Source organism: Megalops cyprinoides, chromosome 11, assembly GCF_013368585.1.
Source record: "Megalops cyprinoides isolate fMegCyp1 chromosome 11, fMegCyp1.pri, whole genome shotgun sequence".
NCBI classification, from domain to species: Eukaryota; Metazoa; Chordata; class Actinopteri; order Elopiformes; family Megalopidae; genus Megalops; species Megalops cyprinoides.
Window position 1 is genome coordinate 23,324,304 of NC_050593.1, and position 26,141 is coordinate 23,350,444.

The window sequence follows — 26,141 nt, forward strand, 5'->3', positions numbered from 1 at the left end:
CTTCATCGTCAGAGATACCAAATGGAAAGAAGTTGAAGTTATCGTTTGTGAGAGTAGCCTAAAATAAAAGCAGAAATGCACATTAAGGTGTAATTTGCCACTTCCGTTGTATGCTCCTCTGGAGAGCTTCGGGGCTAGTTTGTTGTTTTGTTAAATTGGTCATGCACAAACACGGTCCATACCGCGGATCCCATCAATTTGCCATGGTTGCGAAGGGTAGGACTGGGGAGCAACACTCCAAAGTAGGCATGCGTTTCTAAAAATAAGTTTTTTTTTAAATAAAATAAGTTATTTTTAAAAATAAGTATGAAAAAGTAAAATAGTAATTCAAATGGACATTTCTGTGTGATGTGTTTGTGCATTTCTTCATACTGTGGACTAACACAAACTACTGGGGCCTAACACAAAATTTAAAAAGCTGTTTTAAATAGACATACCATTATTTTCTGCTGGCTGTGATTTAATTGCACTTAATTTGTGGTATATCTTTCAGTCATTCCTCTGGGTGCAGGCACAGAGATGATGTCCACTCCCTGGATGGTAGGGTCATATCGTTCAGTGATATTTAGTTAATCACTCCCAGACAGTGAGGAGTTGTGAATTATACAAATTATGTGAGTTACAGGTCACTTTGGAAAAAAAAAATATTTGTGTTCTTTCACTAGGTAGCTGCTGATGTAGTGAAAGAAGATGCTGGAGAGGATTTACAGTTCTTAACACATGGCAATATTGCATGAACCTGTAGTGTAGACAATCAAGATATGAAAGGCTAGGATAATGTACTAAAACAGTCACTGTGCTTTACACCAAATAGGAAGCCACAAATGTGACAGGGAAGCCAGCAAGTTTTTACACAGTAGGTTCTATTAAAATGAAAAGGCCTAAAGAACAGATGCAGAGCATGGTTATACTTTATTATATTATTATTATTCACTTCTTGTTTGCCATTCATACTTAGCTAGTTAGACATTAAGGGCATACTCACACTAGGCCCGGTTACCTTGTACCGTGGCCGAGCACGATTGCCCCCCCCTCCCCACTCCCCCGCTGGTCTATTGTCCTTAATGTTCCAGGCCCAAGCCCGCTTACGTCATCACGATGCGATTTTTTGTGTTGAAGAAAAGCGCTCTCGCAGAGCACAATGGAGTGCATGATTGTACTTATACGTTGCTTATTTGGAGTCGTTTTGAGCGCGGTGACACACGGCCCTCTCACATGCCTTACAGATTTATCAATTATGCAACGCGGCGATTTTCAGTTAATCGTGCTGCATGTATAAGGCGATTTTTATGGAGGCAGCTGACGTTTCAGTCATTATGCTAAGGGACAGACCAATACTTTGTGTCAGATTTGTGTCAGATTACAGTAGCCTAATCACAATAATGTTAGCTAATGTTAACCAATTAGGGCTACTACTTGTGTATGTGCTACTGTCATCATTACAACAACAACAACATCTTCTATTACTACTTGGATAGTACACTTTTCAATTCAACCTTATTGATAAACGTGAATTGTAGTCGGCGAGTAAAGCTCCAAATTCCTCCCTCAACGTTAGCTGCCTCCGTAAAAATCTTCAGCACGGGCAGCACGTTAATTGTGCAGCACGATTAACTGAAAATCGCTGTGTTGCATAATCAATATTAACTGGCTGGGGAGCTAACGTTAGCTATCTAGCGATAGATTTGACAAACATAGCTAGTTAGCTAACAGACTACCTATCTGAACGATTGTTGAAGACTAGCTACCTAAACAGGTTGGCCGCTTCATTTGTGATACTCTGACTAAGCCCCTGACAACAGCAATGCTTACATCGCCAAGACTGGTTAGTTTTATTTCGCTTGCTAGTAATCAAGCTAATGTGGGGACCCACAGAGTTATTTTTAGGTATAGATCTACAGACCTGTCCAATCAAAGATCATTTTGGAGGTAGCCAGCTTGTTATATCTAATCAAATGATGGCTTAAAGGATTTATTATGACTGGGCGTGTAACTAACAGATATCTAGCTAACTGTTGCTATAATGGATATATTTATTAAATGGGAGAGTCGCATCATTAACGTCATGTTCGAGTTCCGTGCCCGGGCACGGTTAGCGATCACACTGATGCGTACCGTGCCCGAGTACAACTGAACCATGCCCGAGCCCACCTCTTCAAGCGGGCCCAGGCACGGTACGGAGCGGGGGTCAGATGTGCTCGGGCACGGTATGGATCGCCTAGTGTGAGTATACCTTAAGTTCACCTGAAAACCCATGACATTTTGTGTTGGTTTACAGCCATATAAAGGGTTCTATGAGGTGACCAGTATCTGTCTCAAAGTGTTAAAGAGACTGGATTATAAAGGAGATGTCTTGATGGGTCAGTATTTATCAATATATGAAAACTGTATCTGTAATTAGTATGTATCTAATAAATACCACCACCACCTCCAGAGTGCACTCCCTATTTTAAACACCACTGCACCAATTCCACTCATTCCCTCTTTACTAAGTTTGCTGCAAGGAATGCACAATGACAAGAGCGGGCACTCACTACCCTATGCGACTCACTTTCAGGGAGGGTGCATAACTCTACGCTCATCCCAGCAGACATATTAGAGTGGACTTTTCATCTGTCAAAAAATGCATTCAATGCAGTTGTCAGTATATCAGACATACATTCCTTTTTTTATGGATTTCATATTTTTAACTTGTAGTTAATGACATATGTTACTTGTATGTAACATGTATGGCATGTTACGTATGGCAAACTTTGTTATTGCTAGATGGAAACCTGCACCGATGTGAACAGCCTAAACGAAAACAGTCGGACTCCAAGTGCCATGAGATCGCTCTTTCATATATCTGGGAGGTGCCTTTTAAGCAGCTTGCAGGTGCACATTGTTTTGTCTTGTTTTTATTTTTGACATCCAACAAAGACAGAAAATAGGTGAACAGAAAAAAGAACCTGAGCACAGTGATCAAACAAAAGTAGTGTGTCAGTCAGTTCTTTTGTTCATTTTATTATGTACAAGAAAGAAAGCGGTACATTTGTTGTGCTGCAGAAATAGACTTGTAACTGCTGTGTGGACGTAATGTATTTCTTATTATGTTAACATTTTCATTTAGTGGTTGTTAACAGAGTTTGTCATTTTAGGATTTCATGCTTTGTTGCTGGTTTTTTACTTTTAAAATTTTTCTTCCTGTTTTTCTTCCTTGCATTACCCTCACCAGGTTTGCCTTATTTCACTCAGTTTTGGATTTCACTCAGTTTTGGCAAAGTTTTATTGTAATTCCATAAATGTAAATCAAATAATTCTTGATGACCTTGATCTAATCCCACACCCGGTACAGTGAACCAGTGTGTTTCTGACACATCTATAATGTTAGCATACTTCCCAAGCATGATCTATAGATCAGTAGATACTTTTATTCGCTGCTCTTGGTTCCTGGGTACTCAAAGTGATGGTTAAATTTAGCACACTTATTGCTTATAGACAGTAGATAAAGTATGTAAAATACTTCTGGATGCCCTTGCTTAGGCCACCCTCAGTAGGGCCACAAAAAGCCATTTTCATGTTACATTTTTCATATTTAGCACGTTCATCAGTCACACACTGGAGGTGTGTGCTAACTGCTGGTCATGACTTGCTCCTCAGCCACACCCAGGCAGAAGTGCTGTTGTTGCCTGTACATCTGAATAATTTCATTTTCAAAAGTTTTTTTTTTAATTTTGTATTACTGTGTTGAAAAAGTGACTTAGATCTCAACAGTCGTCTGACATCAAAACCAAGTAAAGGTCTTTGTCTTGATCAGCGATATATGCAATAGGATTTGATGGTCTAGTTGATGCCCTTATTTTTGTAACTTGATTCAAACTTAACGCACCGCTTATGCTGACAAGCTGACTTTTTTGTATATAAAAAGTTCATTAGCCACAAGGAACAGGGGAAAAAAATGTGACCTTGGCAGAAGATCACAGTGATCAAACGACTTGTCAGTGTCTCCTGTCGGAACGAAAAGGATGCGAAAATAATAATTCAATGTAGGATCAATCAAATTTTTTTTGAGTCCATGTAACAAATACCGCTGATGGTACAGGACGAGCTGTTCCTTCAGGACAGCACGGTTCGTTTGGATATTTGTTCTCCTGTGTGAGTGCTCCACGGTGTGACACCACAGCACAGCTAATCAGATTTTACAAAAGGGGTGCTTTTAGGAATGCTGAAAAGAGGCGTTCTTTTTCATCTTTAAAACGCCTTAAATGTGACAGAACATTTTCCCCTGCCAAGATGTAAGGCTTGGATAGGGGGATAAATATGCTGTGGTCAGCTAAGTGTGTCTGGTGAGAGAGGTAAATTTAATAATATATTATCGTTCTTTGGCGAAGGTGAAATTTCCCTCTGCATCAGAAAATGTTTGCCTGCTTCATTTTATCCCTCGGCACGGAATACAAATGAACATATAAAGAAATCTGCATTTTTCAGATCTGTCTTCATTTCTGTCCTTTGGGATCAAGTAGCCTGATCAAATAAGAAATCAGAGGCTTTCATAATGACATTAAAGCTTTACAGTGCGTGCAAATATGTTTACCTTGTAGACATTTGAATACCTGGTCAAAACATTTGTATTTCCTGGCATGATACATACAGTACTCACTGAAGTACTGTATACTGATCATTTCCATTTAATAATAGTACAATAGTTACAAAATCAGGGTTCATTAATGAAGCTGTAAAGCAAATTAAGTTTTTTGTATGCAAAGTCCAACAGTCTCCCTTGAGTTTCTAATGAAGCTACATTTGGGGTCTAGCATGATTTGCTGAAAGTGTGAAATATCTAGTGTAGTGTATGCCATCATTGTAATTGTTAAAGGTGCACCATACAGAAATAAAAACAGTTGTTTATATAATTAGCAAATTTAAAATCACATCCATGCCTGGGTACCTTTTCTGAAGCATTCATAATGTTAAACAGTGAGTGTGCACTCAAACCTGATCCTGTCCATATCTGGGCAAAATTTAAAATGCTGTAAAATGTAAATCTGTTTGCTCTGCTCTAAATAAAACTTTTCCTTTTCTCTTGTAAATATAAAGATCCCTCCTACAGTATTCCTGCTACTGACATGATATATTTCCAAGATTTCTTTTTGGGATCATCACCCCTATTCTTCAGTTTAGGTAACTAATTCACACCGTGACTTTGATTGTTGATAAAAACTCTGCTTTTTTCAGAGATTGCAAAGAGTGTATTACTGTCATTTAACTAATTAATGTTTTTCATATTGCAATAAATTGGATGAGCTGTCTTTATGAACCGATGAGGAAACACATCCCAAATGGAGAAGGAGATCAGAGGAATACAATGTCAACTAACACACACATTAAATTAAATATTCCCCAGCTGCATTCCTATAGCTGAGTTGACAAAGTCCCAAGAAATTTCTTTGGCAGGGATTGAGAGGGATGTATTTGCTTCTTAATATCCCGTTATATCTTCATATAACTTGCCACTTACCCTAGGTTTCTGTGTTAATTTAACTATGTTAATAACAGCCCAATCAACATCCCCAGTTATCCATATGCAACTATGAAGAGGTTAACATGGTTCATCTTTATCCAAAATGTGTGTCACATCTCCGAGTTGATGCACTAGCAGTGAGGATATTTCTGAAACGGAGCCATAGCAGCTCTATATTTGTGAATATTTTATGGACAAACAGAAACATTATACACAATATGAACCTGAGCCTCGCATCTGTTGTGGAAGGAATTAGGTGCGTTGCCTGCTGTCTTGTTTAGCTTGTGTTTGAACTCCCTCACCACTTCTCTTTGACTTTTACAGAGGACATTTTTCACTGAACATACTGCCAATCCTGCTTTGTAAAAATAGACTGTCCTTTTTTAATTAACAAATCAAACATTCCAATGAGAGTGGCTATCTGTAGTATTTATAACGTAGATTATTTGACTCCAATTAAAATTCTGTAGATATAGCACCATGTCTAATAACCCTTTTTATTTAAACTGCTGCTTCAACAAAAAAATGGGAATACCAACAATTTTAAAACGTTTAAGACATTTTTAACATTATTACATGAAGTAAATGACATTGAATGAAGCTGAAAAGAAGTACATATTTGGGGTTTTATAATTAGGAAAGAAGAAGAACATGTAGTCATTAAAACTTTCTCCCAAAACTTTTTTCTTGATAGTGTTACTGTTACATTTATATTTTTTCCACACAGACACAATTGCATATTGAGAGCAATTTACCAAGCAGGCAAACTGACAGATACACTTCTACTGTTAATATTTTTTCCCTACATTTATCTGTGAAAAATATGAGTCCAGTCATTTCATTATTACCAGCAATGAAATAATGTTCTTAATATGCACCCAGCACAAACACATAGAACATTGTGTAGGTAGCACAGGGCTGGTTTAATGGTTTAATTAGTTAGAGGTGTGAGCATGGTGTACCATGTACTGGGGAATCAAGATGTACAATACTGCAGCACGGCAGGAACAGCGATGGACATTAGTGACTGATGGGAAATACCAGCTAAGGACTACCTGGTGTGCTGAAATAACCCAGTACTGTAGCAGAATAAGGCAGTTGTCACCTGGGCTGTCACCCAACAGGTAAGGGGACATAGGGAATGGATTTGAACATCTGCAGCAGACAAACAGAGATCTCAGCCATCATGTTAATAGATAAGCAAGGGGCTGCTGACATTCCTCTTCTGTAGAGATGAAATTATTCCCAGCTTTGTACACTCACTGCTGTCCCCTTCACACTTGTCCCCACTAAAGAGCTAATACAGTATTAACTCCATAGCTATGAAAACAGCAAATGCCTAGTTGAGGGAGACATTACTTAATCATTAATTATGTGTTCTTTTGCCATTTCATAAGTCACGCTTCTTTCTTAGTTGGTAATTTATTGCATGAAAACAGGATTTGTGTCTTCTGTTTCGCTTATATTTCTCTGGTGGTTGCAAAGTATACATTAATAAGATTCATATTGTGCTTGGCTGTCTGCATTTTAATGTTTGACCACTGAAGACTATTTGATTGATTGATTTGTCTTTCACACAGAAGGTGGAATTAATTGGGCAGTGTTACAAGCCATGCAAGACAGCTAATCTCTTTTTTTCTGTTTCTTAATGTCTTGTGTTTAGCATATATATATTTTTAAACTGCACACAATCAGTGCTGTCATTTGCTGAAATTGTAAACACTACTTATTAAATGTTAGTGTCCATTAAAAGATACCCTTCCCACATTTCTCATAGTTTACCATTGGTTTAGCCAGCGTTCCCCTGTCGAATATACAGGTTAGACACTGAACCAAGGCTTCAGCCAGGTCTCAGGGGGTGTAGACACAAAAAAAGGCCTGCAGCATTGGTCCCAAAAATACAACTGTGCCCTGAATATTTACAAACATGCCCTAAATTGTATGACCGCCACCCATAACCCTCTCACATTGGGGAAAGGTTCTGGTGCTAGCAGCACAAAAATGGTGAATCTGGTAATATTGTCAGTTTTTTTCAGACTGTGCTGAGATATAAAGCAAGAGCAACTGTCCTGATACCATTTACCTACTGTGCCCTATTTTCGTGCCATCGATATTGGGCCCATAGAATTTGATGCTGGGTCAACTTAGAACCCCTCTCCAGCCTCTGTTCTGTTCCAAATGGTTTCTGTACGTGAACCTCAACAGTTCGGAATTGGCTGTGTTGATGATTTATAGCTACACTATTCTATTATGGGCAGCAATTATGTCTCTTTTAATTTGCCATATATGCCAACAGTGAGGCAAAATGGAAATGAGAATTTTCATATCAGAGAAATACATCATCGAGATAAGTGAACCGTGTGTTTTATTTGGCCTGTTTTGTTCACAAAATCTTGGTTTCACAAATGGTTTAGGCGTCCACACAAGTAAAATATGATATGCTGCCAAAACCATAACTTTGGCTTCTCTTCAGTAGAACTGTGATTCATGTAGTATTTATGAATAAATGTAAGCAAAGCACACTTTATTTAAAGATATCACTGTGACTTTGTCATTCACAAAAATTGGTGAGAATGTATTACTCAATGTGAAGGAGAAAGCACATTATAATCACATTGTAAAGTCCTTGATAAGTAAGAGTAAGTTAAATAGGAAGAAAGAGGATGTATTATGATTATTCAGCAGGTTAATGTTAAACAAAGGGAAAATCGACTTTCATTGCCGTCACAAAGACTTTAATTAGCCGTAACAGCAGTAGTTATTACTAAATCATATGTATTATCAACATTGTAAACACCAATTAGCTCATATCAACATTAGAATGAATTTAATCTTGTGCAGTTCTGAGCATCTGTCCTTACCACTGTGCACATTGTTAGGAACATATTTTGTTGTATGCTTTTTGACAGAAAAATAATATAATATGCTTAAGAGGCAAAAGCTTTTTGCAGGTCATTTGTGAGTCAAAGTGTGAAATAATACATACAGTGGCAATTTTCCCAGTTTGATGTCAGATAAGGTTGACCCTTCATGAATTTTTTATTTGTCTCAATGTTTTTTATTCCCTCATAAACATAATTAAGGAAAATACACCAAATGGTTGTTTATATACATCTTTTTTGTATGCATGAACATTAATTATGTGTTGCGATGAATACATTGAGTCCACAGATGGTCATTTCTGGCCTCTACAGAGTATACCTGAAATGTACCTCATCCTTAAACTTGAGGAATTAATTGAAGCCAGTTCAACTTTTTTCACCGACTGCCAGAGTCACTTTGTCACATTTTGAAAACTTGTACCTCTTGTAACATTTAAATATGTCCATGACTAAATTTTAAGGAAAGATTATGATTGTGATTGGATAGAGCCATTCATTTCAGGAGAAGCAGTCCTCGTTTATCATGTCCTCCTCACTGTACTTGCTGGTCAGATAAACAAGGTCTATCAGAAGAGTGCTTCTCTGATCATTTTGTCATGCAAGAGCCTTGTTGTAGGGCTGAGGACATTGTGAGTCAAACCTTTAAATTTTCACTACACTGTAATTACAGTGTGATACTTAGCCTTTTATATCCTTTAACTGTGAAGTAAATCAGGCCTAATAAAAAAAGAATAGGGGCGGAGGAAAAAGAAGTGCCGGAAGACTATTTCTCTGTGCTTTAATAGCTTCACTCTTGTGTTTGAAAGCCTTAGTATGGATTCAAGTCACCTTGACTTTGCAGCAGCAGCCGAGAATCTGTTGCTTATCCTCCCTAACCCCAGCCTGTCAATTAGGTGTTTAAAAATTAATCTCTTTAACTGGAAATACCATGCCAGCTTTCTTCCATCTGTAAATGGAGTGTTATTAATTCAAGCAGCGTAAAGCCAGTGTTATGAATAATGTTATCAAAACAGATTTCCACACGTTTAACACGTCGCCCAGTTAAAAACCCTTAAGTATTTTTATAACTGTGAACGGAGCACGAATGGATTTGCATCCATTTGCTGTGAGATAGGAGTCAGGCGGGGTTCTTAAGCTCCGCTTTTTTAAAGTTTACATTTCCATTTCCTTTTTTGTCTTTCATCTTTTTTTTTCTTTTTTTTTCCCGAAAAGCCGCTCAGTACACAGAGAGCCTGGACTGTTGCCAGTGTCGACAGTCAACGGAGCAGAGCAGCATCCGTATTCCTCGTAGGATTGCAGCGCCGTACAATGACATTAATATGTCCGCCCATCTCCGGGCAGAGCACGCTGAGCTGCGATCACGTAACACCAGCGCTGTCACCGTGCACTGTGACGGGATCGCACATATTTTGTCACATTGTTTGGAAAAAAAAAAAAACTGTGGTGCGATTGTGTCATTTTGTTTGCTCAGTTGATAAAATGCCTGAATGTTTTTTAATAGCTGTCACTTTAAAACGGTGGCATGGTAAAATATTTAATATCAAATAAACATATGACTGTGGCCAATTAAACTGTTATAAATAAATAAGTATATAAATATATTGACCAAGTTATAATTTTGTCACCAGTATATTGATGTGAAAATGAAAACTGATTAGCAGTTTTGTTGTTTCTGTGGTATTAACTGACAAAAGTCAAAAGGATTAGAAAAATATATTCAAGCAGATTTTTCTTCTGTATTTGAATATGGTAAGACCACATTTTTCCAATTAAAACATCTTGAAATCATTCAAAGATCCAATGCAATGAATCGATTAATGTTAACTATAAAGCACTTTGTCCTTAACATTGACCACTGAATTTTAGCCAGGTTTGGGTTATGTCATCTCATGCTTACTGCTGAAGCAAAAATAAATGGCACTTGCTTAAATTCTTTGCATAAAGTTAATTCCAAGCACACTGTAGTTAGACTGAACCTGAGTGTATTGGTGACTCCAACCCCATTCATTTTTATCAGGTTTTGTAAGACCAAACTGGCAACCCTGACCATGATTGAGAGGTGGAGGTGCTGACCAGCGTTCAAACCAGGCCCTTTGTAAAAGACAGTGGGTTTTGCAGATCCATCATTTTTTGGCATTTTTGTTTCAAGGTTTACTGCTATTATCAGCTTGAAGGTGGATCCAGTGAGAAACAAAAGCAGGCTTTTATGCGGGCATCACGACCAGTGACACGAGCCTCAGTGGAGCAGTAATGACATGCACACTGCATTTATTCCACAGAAGAAAGGAGAAATGCTGACTTTCAGCAAATGAATGTTCTGACCTTTATGCAATAAATATGACACAGGCAGTGCAAAAACAAAATATCTTGTCCTTAAAGGTTTCAGTTCTGCCTACTGAATTGTCAGTAAGCCCACAAAATCATGCATGGCATTTTTTTTTTTTTTTTTGCATATTGAAGACTTTCATATATAGTCGATTTCACAGAATATGTACAGGTCAAAAGAAAGCACTTATGTCCGTGTTGTCTTTTGTTCTAACATTTAATACCCAGTGTCACCATGTCTTTTTGATGTCAATGGGTCATTTTTGGTGACATTTTTTCATTTCCTATGTAAAATGAGGGTGTTTAATTACTTCATTTCTGTTTGAATTTTAAGGCCCTATTTCCATCAGTGACCCCCTTTTCTTAAATATCATTACTTTGGAAAAGGCATTGACAAGGTTTGCTTTGGCATGTTGTGCTCTATAGCTAAACAGAGATCTCGGATGCGCGCGTTTCAAATAGTTGATTTGTTTTTAGGTATGCAAGTTGGATCATCTCTTCTCGAAGGATTCTTGACTTGTAACGCAAGGCAGATTTTTCTCAATAAGGTGTCACTGCCAGAATATTTATTGCTTTTACGAGTGTTACTTACTTGTTTTGTACCCCAACAATCTCAGTCAGTTATGGATTTATGAATCCTTTAGCCTCACTCTGCCCATCTGTGCCGCTGTCCCATGGCCTTGAGAATATGGTTCAATTTATTAAGGCAAAGCAAAGGACTCATTATTTCAAAGGGAGTAGTACAGCGACACACTGAATTGGTTATTAATGGTAAGGCTCTGTCATAGGGGCTGTTGAAATTTAATGATATCCTACGAGAAAATATGAGGGTGTCACTTTCCAAAAAGTCATGCTAAATGTCAGCTTTTTAAAGTCCTGACGCTAATTTTATGCCTCTGCACAGTAATGCTTTTGAGAGCGTTTAGGAAACACGGACCAGTGCCTCTGCTGATTATCCCTCTCACCTTCTCTCCTCTTTCCAAATGGGTTTGTGCAGCAAGCGATTTAATCTCTAAATGTAGGGAACATTAGGGAAGGCAGGAGAAAAAAAAAAAAACACCAACGCTGGTTTTCACAGAGATAAGGGCGTCGAAGCCAAACGTAAGCTGTTGATCCAGGCCCAACCTGCTTAGCCACTCGACTTTGTCTCTCAGAGGAGTAGGACATAGATGTCATTTACATCTCTGTTATCCAACAGTTTATTTGTCCGCATGTTTATATCATTTGCTATTTGGGTTTTTGATTGTGTGACATAAAGCTGTATAAGTGTATATGACATTTCTGTTTCAAACTGATTTGGCCCACATGCACTTATTATGCATGTTCTGTATGAATGGTGGCAAAAGTCTGTATTGGAGGAAATATTATCATTGAATCATTGACTGTTTATCTCATTTTCACTACATGCTCTCTTTGCTGTTATAAACAGTTATGAAACAAAAGTATGTTTTATTCTTATAGAAATATTATTTCTATACAACACTTCAATCATTTAAAATTATAAGGTATACCATGACAATTTTAACCTGTAATTTGACAGATGTTACGTGTTGAAGGACGGTTTAAAGTCGTCAGACACAGCTTCAGAATAAAGCTAAAATTAAAAAAAACCTCACATTATGCAAAATGTCTTAACACCAATAAGAGAATTATTCTCAAAACTGTTTGACATGGGAATCATTATGCCTTTCGCTCACACATCATGGCTTCTATTAATAAGAACAAATATGCACAATGCAATGCGGCCCTCCGCTATCAGACTGAAAGGTCATAACCGCTATATCTGAGGCAGGCAACTTCTTCAATAACAGTGGCAGGTGGAATTAAATTTAATTGTCCGGTGAAAGCGCCGGCCCCGCTTTGTGGAGAGCGAACTGACATCCTCCAGGTTTTAACGCTCAGCTCTCCTGCTGGGAGGAACACAAGTTTGCAAGGACACGGGCTTCACCTGTCAATATATCACCATGACTGCCCAGGCGAACGGTGCCCTCTTCTTTTCCCCTTCCCTTTTTTCCCCCCCTCTGATGAGGGGTCTGGTTGTACAATGAAGGAGTTCAGGAGGCACCTCTATCCTACAGCTTTTGTGCCTTCCGTCGAGGAGTTGGCTGAAAGGCCCTCTGGGATCGCAGTTCGAATGCAGAATCTCAAAAAACATATGGCATATTCTGAACTCCCAAGGTCAATTAGAGCTACTTATTGGGATTTTTTTTCCTCTCATTGTTTTCTCTGGGCATATCTTAAAACTGCGCTCATTTACTGGGCCTGCATGGGCTGAAATGTCTGTCAGTTGGTTGATGCAGCGTTTGGGCTTTCCATCAGAATAGTTTTGAGGATTTCAATTTGATTTTAAGCACTTTTTAAAACTGAAAATGCTTGTTTTCTTGGTGTATCCTGGGCTGAGAGCCTACAACAGTGTAAATCTAATAACATGTAAATTGGCGATAAGCCCATATCCCTCTGAGTGATATTTTTCTCCATCCATAGTTTGTCAAGTCAATTCCTAGCCCTCTGTTTTAGCAGCACAACACATAATAAGGACAGAGAAAATTAAGTGGAAAAGTGATTTATCACTGCTAGTATACTGTCAAGGACTCCCACTGCCTAAGAGGAGAGAAAGGGGGGGCATTATTTTAAATTATGGCATTACATTCAGAATGAATTGTATTTACAGCATCCCATTTTTATTTGCGGCTCCTATTATCCGGCGAAACAGTTGTGCATGAAATGTTGTTTGTGACACAGGTGACCTGAAAGGATTTCATAAGTATTTCACAGTGTTGCACGAGGGGCTGTCACATCTGCTTGTGCTGGCAGCCTCGCCGGAGAAATATTACCTGGAAATGGGGCATTCAATTCTACCGGTTCCATCACTTCAGCGTCTGTCGCTGTAATTAAGTTGCAGTCGATGATTCTGGACCAATGGTGAGAAGTAAACATCAGAATGCATGCCAATATTGAGAGTCCCTCAAATAAAAGCTGCAGGCAGAGAGAGTAATAGGCTGGAAAGGTGTTTTGTGAAAATGACACATTGTGTAAAGTGCACATAGCATGGGAATTAATTTATTAAGTGACACAGCCACAGTAAACAAAATGTAACAAATTGAAAAGCACAAAATGTAATACTCAGAGTGACATTGTCAGTTCTTCCAAACGTTATATTTTGTGTTTTTCATTTTGTTACATTTTGTTCATTGTTGCTATGTCATTTATTACATTTCTCATTAATTTGCTCTGCTCCACCCCCGCCTAACAAGTGTTTAGTCGTTCATGAAGTACAGTGACAGGATGCAGCATTGCATGGCTGGTCAACATGTGGACCTTCAGAGATTCATATGAGTATATAATTGAGTGTGGAAAAAAGGTTACAAATGTAATCATTTCTATGATTCTATGATTAGAGATTGTTTATATGAGGAAATGTATGAGGGATCTAAACATCTGCCTGAGTAGTCTGTTAATCATGAATAGCTAACTGATAACCTTCAACAGATTACACATGCTTTAAATTAAAAAGGTAAAATAAAACAATACATTTTTCATTCACCATTTTAGAAACTAATGTCTCAATTAATCTGATAGGAGGAAGCGCAAGGGTACAAAATTTCAAATGGTGGAGCTGGAACTCTCATTACGTGAGCGCTGTTGCCTCCGGCTAGCAGGCAACATTCTGTGCGCTCAGTAAATACAGACAATGTTTAGATCATTTCTGTAGGCAGGGCTCATACCACATAACTGTCCTGATTTTGTTTTACTTTGTGAACTAAGTGATCCGTTTAGCAAAAGCAATATTTCAGCATCAAGCTGTTGTTCAACTTTTGTTATATTAGAAAGAACAAGATAGTGTAAGATAGCTTTTAAGTCAATCGTGGTTGAGTAGTAAAGTCTCTGTGTGTTGTCTGTGTGTGTGTGTGTGTGTGTGTGTGTGTGTGTGTGTGTGTGTGTGTGTGTGTGTGTGTGTGTCTGTGTGATTTTCTAATCTGTATGACAGACTTTCTAAACCAAATCATCAGCAATTTAGTGTATTCAACATTGCTTGTTTGGAAGAAAGACCAGCTGAATCTAAAACAGTCATTTGTTTAACAAATGATTTATGAACATTGTCAAATAAGAGACATGCTAACAAATCAATTACGTTCCTCTAAAGAGAAAATCTGCTTGGGCTTTCGGATAACAACTGTTTGTGATTTACTTACTCTTGTGTTTGTTGGGTCCTAACTAAAATATGAAGCAGAAGGAGAAAGACTCACCTAAAACATAGTTACAGATTTAATAATGCAGTTTGTGGTGAAGCTGAGATTTTCCTAATTTATGTATGTGGTGGGGCATGTCACACCTCACCTACAGCCTTTATGTAACCCCATCTGGATGAGATGGCAGCCATTTTGCACCTGATCACTCGCCACACAATGGTGGATACGCAAGGATGTAACTATGATTTCCTAAGTACCCTTCTGTTGAGTCATGGTCCCTGCATGGTTTAATAAATATAATACATTTTGTGGTATTTAGATTTTTCATGATATTATAACTTAGGACAAAGCACTGCAGATGTTGCTACTAAATACAAGCATTGTTTCTGTCAGTGTCATCACCATTACAAAGCAATCTCACTATGTAGTCCTCGTTAGGATAAAGACCGCTCCTCAATGAGCCCAGGAGGAACGCTACTACAAAATGTAGTAATCTTATGATCTTATTTAACAGTCCTCCTTTGGGCCCCAAAGCCTTGACTCAATTTACCAGTAGATGGCTTCCATATGTCTCAGTGGTTTCTGCTCTGACTTTACCTGAGCTTCATAGTGGCTACAGTGGAACTGTGCAGTAGGCTTAGTAATGAATGGCTTTTTTTAACTGGCCTTGACCAATAATGTAATTCAAAACATTGTCTCAGCGTTAACAATTTTGTGCATTCAACCTTTGATAGAAAAAGTGCAGTTATTAATTAAATTTTAACAGGATGTAATTATAATCAATGTGAAAAACATTCAGGGGTTTTATTGTTTTGTTTTGTTGTTTTTTTTTAATAGTGCCTGTGTGCCCATGATGCATTCCGACTCATTTTGAATTCTGTTACAGTCAATTAACAACACAAAAGTTGTTGACTACAGGTACAATATCAAAAAAAATGCAAACTCAAATGAATTTATTAAATAATATCATGGGTGCATTCCTGTTTGATAGGCACCATTTAACTTGACCAGAAATGGAATATGTTGCATTTTTATTACAATTAATCATCTTGAGTTGACGGCATTTGAAAACAGGCAGTGTTGTTTATGGCCTCGCTGGACCATTACCGTTAATATCAGCTTCCATTTCTTTCCAAAAAAAGATCTCCATATCACAAGCCCTAATAGTGGATGCATAATATTCAACTGTTGGTTAGCTGACGTTTCCAGGGCATTTGCAGATGCCGGCTATAATCTCTAATGTTTTTGCTCAATCTGCTCAGGAGATGGATGAAATAAATACTTTAAACTAATTAATGTAAGACCAGCTGTTACCAAGACTTGGCAGGCATTAGTGAATATTGATGGGAGAAGTGAGGCTGCTCCACTCATCTTTTATTTGTGTATAATTTAGATTGCTGTGTAAACAGATATAATACTGCATGCAAGGAGATTTCATGTTTCACAGGGAAAGGTGTGCAATTAAAATTCTAAATAACCTGAGAACTAGATAGTATTCTGAAGAGGGTAGGACATTGTATGGTGTAGGTACTGCATATGCACTTTTGTGCTTTCACAACATACTGAAATCATACAGCTGCAGAAAGCAAATGACATGAAGGTGAAAACAAACACTTTGAAGTTTGTATACGTTTTAATTGAAAATATCATGATCTGGATTTGGCAGATTACATTACACAGGTTGCACTGTTGTGAATGCATCAGTCTCACCAGTTTAAATTGCTGGACCGTTGCTTTGGTTGTTTGTACATCTTAATTTGTACTTATTTATTGCACATTATTGGTAGCATACAAAAAGTATTTGGAAAATGCTGTGTCCATTGATATATTCACCATTTGTTGTCCTTTTTTCTCTTCATAGACAGTAATATTTTTATCTGTCTCAATACATTTTCTCCACTGTCTGTGCAGTTTATCAATTTGTTGCTGACAAAACGGCCTTCAAAAGCTCCTTTTATTTAGATCCTAAGCGGCACCTCTGTATGACAGCTTAAAGATAATGTCACCATGCTCTGTTTTCTTGTAAACGGGTGTGGAGTTATGATAGCCCCGTGCGGCAGATGGCGAGAGCTGCCCTCACTGCGGTGATGGATGGAATATGATGTCATCGCATATTTGACAAGCACCAATGTGCTCACAAAGGAATCGGGCCCTCCGAGGTCGTGGCTCCGGCTGCTTTGAATTCTAAATCTTGAACTCGGATGACATCTGCTAAATGGTGAATGTGCAATTTGTATTCTTTATGATATTGTTTAACCCTTCGCGGCGGCCCCGCCAAAACATAATGGGATTGAGTCTCTGTGGACAGGAAGATGTTATTAAGGAGTCAGGGCCCGTTACCTCAGGCTGGATAACAGCAAACGTTCGGTGCTTTCACCTCCTCCGCCGCGAGATTAAGAAGAGCAGATCTACCTTTGCACCATTAGGAGCAGTGCATTTTAGAGGAGCACATCTCAGAGGTGCACCAGGGTGGAGAATATATCACGGCAACAATGATGAGCTGAAATATCTTTGCTTTAAAATGTATCATGTAATTGAAGCACTCACCTAGGGGAAGCCTAAGTCATTATAAATGCGGACTGTTGTGCAAGACAGGCCTTTGTTTTATCTCATTTTATTCAACTTTTTTTCAATACAAAATGTGTACTATCTCTTTCAGTAGATAATCCTCTCTCTAACATTAGGTCTTTTACATCTAGAGAAATTTGTGTTAGAATATTACACCATAAATTCTGCATATATCCTGTGATCTATTTTTTGATGATGGGATTATGCTAGAGAAATTTAGAGGGTTTAACACAACCCTACATTCTATCTAAAATACATTTAATCCATTCTGTGCATTGCTGTTGATGAAGACTCAATAAAAGAAAAATTCTGCATGCACCTATTGGCAATATACAGCAGGTGTCTATGTAGGACTCATATTTATGCATTTTACAGTAGTCATTGTCTATGCTGGAACACATGGCTATGGCTGTGGAACATTATACACCACTAATAACGTCATGTACGTGATGCCAGGTTACATATTTGAACTGTCCATTCAATGACCACCAGGTGGCATTATATTCAGAAGGAAAAAAACAGCATATTCAAGAAATAGAATAAAAAAAAGCCTATTTTAAATATATTTTAAATATATTGCTAGAAATAATATGCTTGTTACAACAAAACATTATACCATTATACTTGTTGTGTAAGGTTGGTGGATAGCAAAAAATACAGCTTTCTGAATACTGTGGATGTAAGAAATTGCTGTTTCACCACTCACTAACATTGTGCATTATAAAGTAACAGGTAGCCACACTGTGAAACCGGCTGTATTCTTACCATTTTCATATCCCACTGGCAGAATTCTTAAGAGTCTGTTTGATCTACAAAGTGTCTGAACAAAAAGGTTTCAGAGTATAATTAAGCCAAATATTATTACTATGTGATTAACCAAAATCTTTTGCTATTTTTAGATGCTCAGTCTTTGATACCTTCCATATCAGTCACTGATACTGCTGCTGGTTGGCATTCATAGCTAGCTGTATGCTTACATTGTTCAACCCCAAATCATTACGTAACCAGATAGTGATCGTGGAAAATCATCACCAGCGGTCATCCCGTCTGTCGACATCAGTATCGAGTTCATCTCGCAGCTTGTGTGAAAACCACTTCGGCCGTATTGATTTTTTTTAGTCAGTCCCTTCCTTCCAGGGATTAAATGCATGTGCCCAAAAACGGCTTGACCGCTGTGCCATGGGTTATAAAATTGATACATGGTAAATGAGGGTTCGCTACTCTGTGCCATATGGCCTTCTCTTGAAGAGCCAGGACCCTTGCTAATCTAGGCCTGCCATATGGGTCTGGTAGAGAAGCAGCCCTCAGATTTGAAAGCAAACGTGCCATATGGATTGGGTGGGGCAAGTGGGGGTCTCCAATCGCCTCTGCGCCCAAGGCGCTCTTGCAAAAAAAAAAAAAAAATCCTTAGTGTCTACAGAAATGTTACATTAAACAAAGAGGTTTTTTTCTAAACAAATGGGCTGATTGTTCTAATGTAATTGGAGGCTCTGGAGCAGTGCTGAGAGCTACACATAGCATCAATAATCAGGGTTTATTTGGAGGTGGAAGAGGGCGGCTATCAATCATTTCCAGCTGATTGTTCGCGGAACGTGTCAGCGTAATGGCACACAACAATGGTCTATAAGCACCGGCTCCTCTCCCCCCTCATGCGTTTGTCTTTTTAACCAAGGCCTCAATTTTAAAATGTGTCATGTCCCTTGTTGTACTCATCTTATTTGCTGTTGTACGGATTGGATTAGCTGTCTTTGGAATCAAGGCAGTGGGGTGGAGAAAGTTTATTACATTATAAACCTCTGCATTTTCTCTGTGCTTTCATTTCTCTTACTCATTCTGCCTTAAATGCCATAAACTTTGAACATTTATTTTTCTGATTTTCTGAGTATTTTTCCTGTTACAGATATTGCTTGTTGGCTTCTTTTTCATCTAAAATGTATTTAATTCATTGCATGTTTTTATACAGTGTATGAATCTTTTACCATAACTTGTGAAAGGTGTGCTCTTGATGTACTATATCCAATGTGTTTCATTTAGATCTGGTTTACAAAATATATTCTACTTTGCCTTGTCCATCTGCTAAAATGGAAATAATAATCATAATCATAATAATAATAATCATAATAAATGTGAAAAGGTGGCAAATAAAAACAACTTATGTATTTACTGAAATATCCCAAAAGTATTGCTTTAGGACCTGTGTACATGGAAGCAGTCCAATCCCTTTGTAGTTGTGACTAGTATAAGTGGAATAATGGGTATTATTGTCTGTTTGGATACAGATGAGACTCCACTGTGCACTCCAACAGCGAGAGACAGCTATGAGCGATTGTCCCTGGCTGGCCAAGCTATGCCCCCTGGATTTCCCTCCCCGTTTCTATTCCCTGATGGGTTGTCTTCAATAGAGACACTCCTTACAAACATACAGGTATGTATTTGTGCTACTTATATGTTTCATGTGTTTGTATCTCCCTCACCTTCTCTGCAGCTGTGTGCATGCTTCCAGTTTCTTTCAAATATAAATCAAGAAAGCAGTCATCTGTGTGTGATTCTCATACTGTTCCTTTATGTGACTGAACTCCAACACATCTCTTCCACAAGTCAAATTTGTTGCCCTCTGCTGGGTGGGGAAGGCTTTTTAATTTTCCAATTCTATTCCACAGTTTAGTCCTCTAGTATTACATGTGTCTTAAAGCCCTTGACTTATATATCCCAGATCATTTGTGATTTGTACATCAGAAAGGTCATGATGCTCTTTTGAGCCCAAATGGTGATACGCTGTTATTAGTCAGGCTAATGCAATGCTATGTATTCTTCCGCCTGCTACAAGACTAGAGTAAGTCATCTTTTATAATGATCTCTGGATGTAGATTTGATGGAATGTTCAAGCAGAAGTCAACAAAAGGAAACCAAGCAGAAAATTGAGATGAGGCAACTTTATTAAAATTGGGGTCAACAAAACGAACAATTAATAAGATGTAGCCCATTGCATTTGGTTTAATTGCATGTGTGAAGGGAATAATTGTTTTGATATGGTCACAGCACAGCTTCTCAGCAAGTATGCAAATATTTCTTTGAACATCATCTTGAATAAAGGCCACTTAAGCGTGTTAAGTGAGTTCTCATTTATGTGTAAGGATTTATTTCTTTGTGTTGGTATTCATTTATTTTGTAAATCTTATTTTTTCAGAGGCATTTTGGATTTAACACATCACGAGTGGTATGGCATAGTTGTTAGGGGGCTTGAATTGAAACCAGAAAGCGGCAGGTTTGTTTCCCAGATAGTGTGCTTCTTCTGTTGCACCCTTGAGCAAGACACTTACCCTGATTTGCTTCAGTAAATATCCAGCACTATAAATGGATACACCCCAGATAGGGCTGTCTGCAAGACAAAGAAAAACACTAAACAGCAGATACACCTAGGTAACACTGCATGTTAATGACATATATATTTTATTGTAGCCTGTGCAGTAAGGTCATGATGTATTCAAATGTGTTAACCTAGATTTGGCTCAATAGGGTAATTTGCATCGCGCATTGTAAATAATCCCAGTCCATCCTTTTACAGCCTGGAGAGCACAACCATATTGTCTCATCACAAACTGACATATTTGAACAATAATAATATATGCAATACATGTTTGGACCTACGTGCATTTGGTGGTTCTCCTTCACACACACATACAGTGATGTTTTTCATTATTTGAATATACTTTTACATTTTACTTTAATTAATTCTGGCTATCTTCCTGTTGCCAGTTATGGTTATTTGGCCCTTGATGGGCCAAATAATAACACTGAATGCACAGTAGTCCCTCACTAGCTACAAGTGAACCAAAGATTTTATTTTAGACAATTTATGATTTGTATGTACAGTGGTTTCAACAGCAACAGTGTTCCACCTGGATTATCCATGATTCCATGTGCATTTAATTGGTCTATATAAAGTGGATATGTCTGTCTATTTCTGTCCACTCCACTGTCTAACACCATGCATTAGTATGGGGAGACAGCTGCCATGTGAAAGATGCATGCCAGCATATCAGGTGAAATGCTACAGTTAAAAGTTTTTTTGTGGACTGAGCAACAGAGCTGTTGGTAGTCCAAGAGTCACATTGAAAAGGTGACAAGTGACTTCATGTAAGGCTAAACTTCAAATGTTTGAATAAGTCCTGCTTTTACTCTGAATTTATCAAGCCTGTAAAAGCAATTTATGTCTCTCCAGCTCCACTTGTCAGGGAGATGGCTGCAGTACTACAAGAGAAGTACAATGTCGAACATTGTTATATTTGTACTTTTGCATAATGCAAGTGGAAATGTTTTTTGTTTTTTTAGGATAGCTGCTTTTAGCCTTGCTGTGTAGGTTTGTGGGTGTGTTGGAAGGTTCCCCTTCCAACACATCCATACACAGTAAATAGCATTATAATTGGCAAGTAAGACTTTCAGCCGGAATGGTTACTGCCGTTGAGCCATTCTAAAGAGCGTATCTAGATGCCTAACCAGAGAAACATGGCAGATATTAATTATTAAAAGCTGAGTTTTGCTATTGTGCATCACCAAAGATCAAAAGCTGAGAAGATCAGTGTATACATATCTACAAACAAGGAGTGATTAAGAGGAATGAATGAATCTGAGACATTATGTACATTTGCGACATGCTTTTGGAGACCTTAATGGACAAAGTGTAAGGCTTAGGTCAACATAGAGTACATTATGCACATCTGGACAGTATCAAACTGTCACAAATATGTCAGGAGTTGTGGAGAAGTTGTGTTTTATAACCATGATGAACATTGTTTTGCATGGCCAGGGACCTAAACATGGAGAGGCCAACACATAGGCCTCCCACATAAGGGGGGTGGGGGGGATATTGAATCTTATAACTAATGTAATTTTTTTGCTTTCTCAACTACTAGCTGTTAAGAGAACTCATTCATTTATTTGGTAACAATGGTGAAATTACCACTAGCCACTGTACTAGGATCAGTCTTGATTTTCACTCTACAATGGTTAAGGTTATCATCAGGGTAGACAAATCTGATCTTTCATCTGCATTTATGTGCAAGAAACTTCAGCCTCAACTGACCCAAAGGAGCCGAAGGCAGTGACTGTGTACTGAAGGAATGAATAAATACCCATACCTGACAACAGCAGATGAGAGAGGCAGTGAGACATTTAGTTGTGGTAAAACAGAAAAATATTGATTCATTACAGATAGGTCCAAATCATTGAGTGTGGAATGGAGAAAGTAGAGAAAAGAGCACTCATTAAAAAACAGTAGAATGTCATGAACATTATTATGAATGTTTTACACATATAAACTGACCTGTTATCCAGCCAATGTTAGCTTGCAACCTGTCTTAGCTATCTTACCAAACTAGAGTGCACCTTGGAAAGTTATTGCTATTTATAAAATATTTGGTGGTTATATTGGTCATAATCTTCGACATTCAGTACTTCGGTAACAAAACTCTTTCACATTAGCTACAAACTGTAATTGTGCCAAGAGTTGTGAACCGAAGAAGAACAAAACAGAAGACAGAACCAAAACATTTGGTTCAAAGTCATTTTGGTTTGAAAGTCACATAAAGCAAACACTTGTGTCAGAGAGACAGAACTGTGTGTGTAAATGCTGTACTATGTGCTTCAGTAAATGTGAAATAGTCACATTTTCCATCTTTCTTTTGCTGTCATCTGCGAATGGGAGCCTGGTAGCCAGACAGAAGCTGTTGGTTGGCTAATGTTATAGCTACCCATAGTAGTAGGCTAGCAGGCCCTTGAAAAAATATAGAATGTTTGCTAATTATCATAATCAAATACTACCAGCAAGCCTTTGCCAGTGTGATATAGAACATGTTCAAAGTAGCTTTCTGATTTCACGGTTTATTAAATGGCCAGCTGTTACAACATCAGGATAAATTTAAGGAAATCAGGGTAGCTTGTTCAGTCCCCCCACTGCTGCCTCAGATGAATCCTCATTTCTCACAGCATGAAATGCTGTCACGCGTGTTGTCTGAAGTAAACCCAGTTACTGTACCACTCAGCAAAGCAGTATCTGCTGAACAGTGTTGTCAGAAAAGGCAGTAGGGAATATAAATTTCCTGTCCTTTTTGGCTTGTGTTAAACTTTCATTGAGAACACTGTTCTGGTAAGTTACAGTAATAGTGTTTGTGTGAACATAGAAAATCTGATACCTTTCCTAATACTTTTGTAGATTTACACATAATAGTATAAATTGTCCCCATACTTTATGTTGTTTTCTTTAAAGGTGAGAACATGTTTTTTTTTTTTCCATGTGGTGCTTTCCACATGGCATTATTACAATGTAATACATACATGAGGTTCAGACCTCTTACACTTACAGTAAAGGTCAGAATTGCATGTCTTTGTTATGTAATTCAAAATAATAATATGTCCAACTCAAAAGCCACCAGTAAAGCTTTATGTGTTTGTCCTTAGTTTTCCGGCTTCTCATCTATCTCTAAAAACCTTCACACAGGGCCTCTTGAAGGTTGCCATTGACAACGCCCGAGCCCAGGAGAAGCAGGTCCAGCTGGAGAAGACTGAGCTGAAGATGGAGCTGTTTCGGGAACGGGAACTGAGGGAGACACTGGAAAAACAACTGGCCATGGAGCAGAAGAACAGAGGTACGTATCACCGCCATGGAGCGATCAGCCACATAACATATTTGTCAAACCAGATCCTGAGTAGTAATAATAATAATAATAATAATAATGTATTGCATATATATATAGCCACCGCTAATGTGTAGTTTAAACATTGAATAGTTGAAGCAGTAGAACCTAGTATGAACTTGTTTAACATATGTATGCAGGGGTAGGTTCAAACTAAACTATACATACCAAGTTCGTTACTTTGTGGCATGACTGTTTGCATATCCCCTGAAGGTTGAATGTTCAATATCCATCTGAGCCATACCAAAATGTAGCCAAAGACTCTGTGGTTGGCAGTCAGAAAAATAGATATTCCTAATGGCCGTCTGATAGATTAGCATCTTGTGTGAAAAGCTGATTCATGCCACAGAAATTGGAATAAGCTCTATGACCCATCCAGACTCAGACACCGCTCTCAGACTAATAAAAACATAAGCTTAATAGGACTTGATCATGCATGATAAAAATAATACCCATAAATGTTCATCATAAAAGTTACATAAAACATATATTTATTATGGATAAAACTGTTTTGATTAGAAAACCCTATCTGCTGCCTGCTCTAATATCATATTGCTTCCAGTTATAAATTAAGCATTATTCCCATTGCAGTGAATGAATAGCTACTCAGGATCAGAGTTATAATTATAAGTACATATTATGATATTAGTATGAATGATTTATAATCTCAGTAAACAAAAGCGTCACAAAATGTAACTTAATATTCCCACGCTCTGTGCGTCTGCTGCACATAATTAATCAAGTATAATTTAATAAGCCAATTTCTCAAAAGTGTCTTTATAAAAATGTGCACGTTTTGCCGAAATGCCTCCAGCAGTTTCCTATTTAACATTCAGTGTTGTATTGGAAAGAGCTCATTTAGAAAAATTGGAGTGAAGCTCCATTGACGTTGGCACATTAACCCAGGTTAACCTGGGTTAACTCTGATTCACTTCACCAGTGTGAGTGGCCGTGAACCTCAGTGAGAACCTCAGTGATCCACCCATTGCAGACTCTGGTGGATCTCTGTCAACAACCACCCTGCCCAAATAAGAAAAAGACAGGGCCAGCAAGATTCCAGAGAACAATTATATTATCTGACACCATCAAAGGGAGTTAGTTTTGAAGGGTTATTTTACTAATGTTAAGATCTGCTGGTAATATATATGTAGACTATGGTAATTAAAAATTAATTAAAGATTAATCTAAAAGCTATTTAATTAAAACCTTTTCTTGTCTCTGTATATGTTACAGTCTTGGACTTTGCTGAAACTTGTTCAGAAACTTGTTTAAAGTTTGAGACCCTTAAGACTGAAGGAAGCAAATGTATTTCACCATGGAGAGGTTTTTTTTTTCTTCGGTTAAGAACTCTCTCAGCATGAAATGTTTTGTGCAAGTACCCATACCCATAATACCCAAAAATGTTTTATTGGTGATACCCCTGTTGAAGGCAAAAAGAAGTACTAGCTAAACATTATCGTTTCAAATTGCAATTTATTTCAATAATTTGTACTGCAGTAAATTTCACTGTAGGTACATTTAGGCCCAAATTCCATACTGGCTTTTATCAAATTTAAAGTACAAATTTAGCCAAGCGGTAACATTTTCATTACTTGCACAATATTAAGGGGTTGGTGGTGATCGAAATTAAAAAATGAAATTGTAACTCTTTCTTAATTTGACTAATTTGATTATTAGTTACATATCCTGTGGGCGATAGCCAAGAAATTTTTCATTCCTTCTTACATACTGCATGTGGACTGTTGCATTAAAAAGTACTGACTGCTTTTCCTGTGTTCCACAGCAATAATTCAGAAGCGATTAAAGAAGGAGAAGAAAGCCAAGAGGAAACTCCAGGAGGCCCTAGAGTACGAGTCTAAGAGGCGGGAACAAGCGGAGCAGACCTTGAAGCAGTCGTCACCAACGGACAGTCTCAGAAATCTAAACGGTTAGACTTTTAAGCCACATGAATCCACGCGCATGATCTGTGCATCAGTTTGAATGT

General features: G+C 37.9%; 1 protein-coding gene across 1 annotated transcript in view; it reads left to right on the forward strand.

Annotated features, from left to right (window-relative positions):
- LOC118786008 (dachshund homolog 1-like) overlaps window positions 1-26,141 on the forward strand; it is a 142,987-nt gene that overhangs the window by 107,849 nt on the left and 8,997 nt on the right. The window contains exons 7-9 of the mRNA XM_036541002.1: window positions 19,745-19,890; window positions 23,962-24,109; window positions 25,941-26,084. Of these exons, the coding sequence (XP_036396895.1) occupies window positions 19,745-19,890; window positions 23,962-24,109; window positions 25,941-26,084 (438 nt within the window). The remainder of the gene's footprint in view (window positions 1-19,744; window positions 19,891-23,961; window positions 24,110-25,940; window positions 26,085-26,141) is intronic.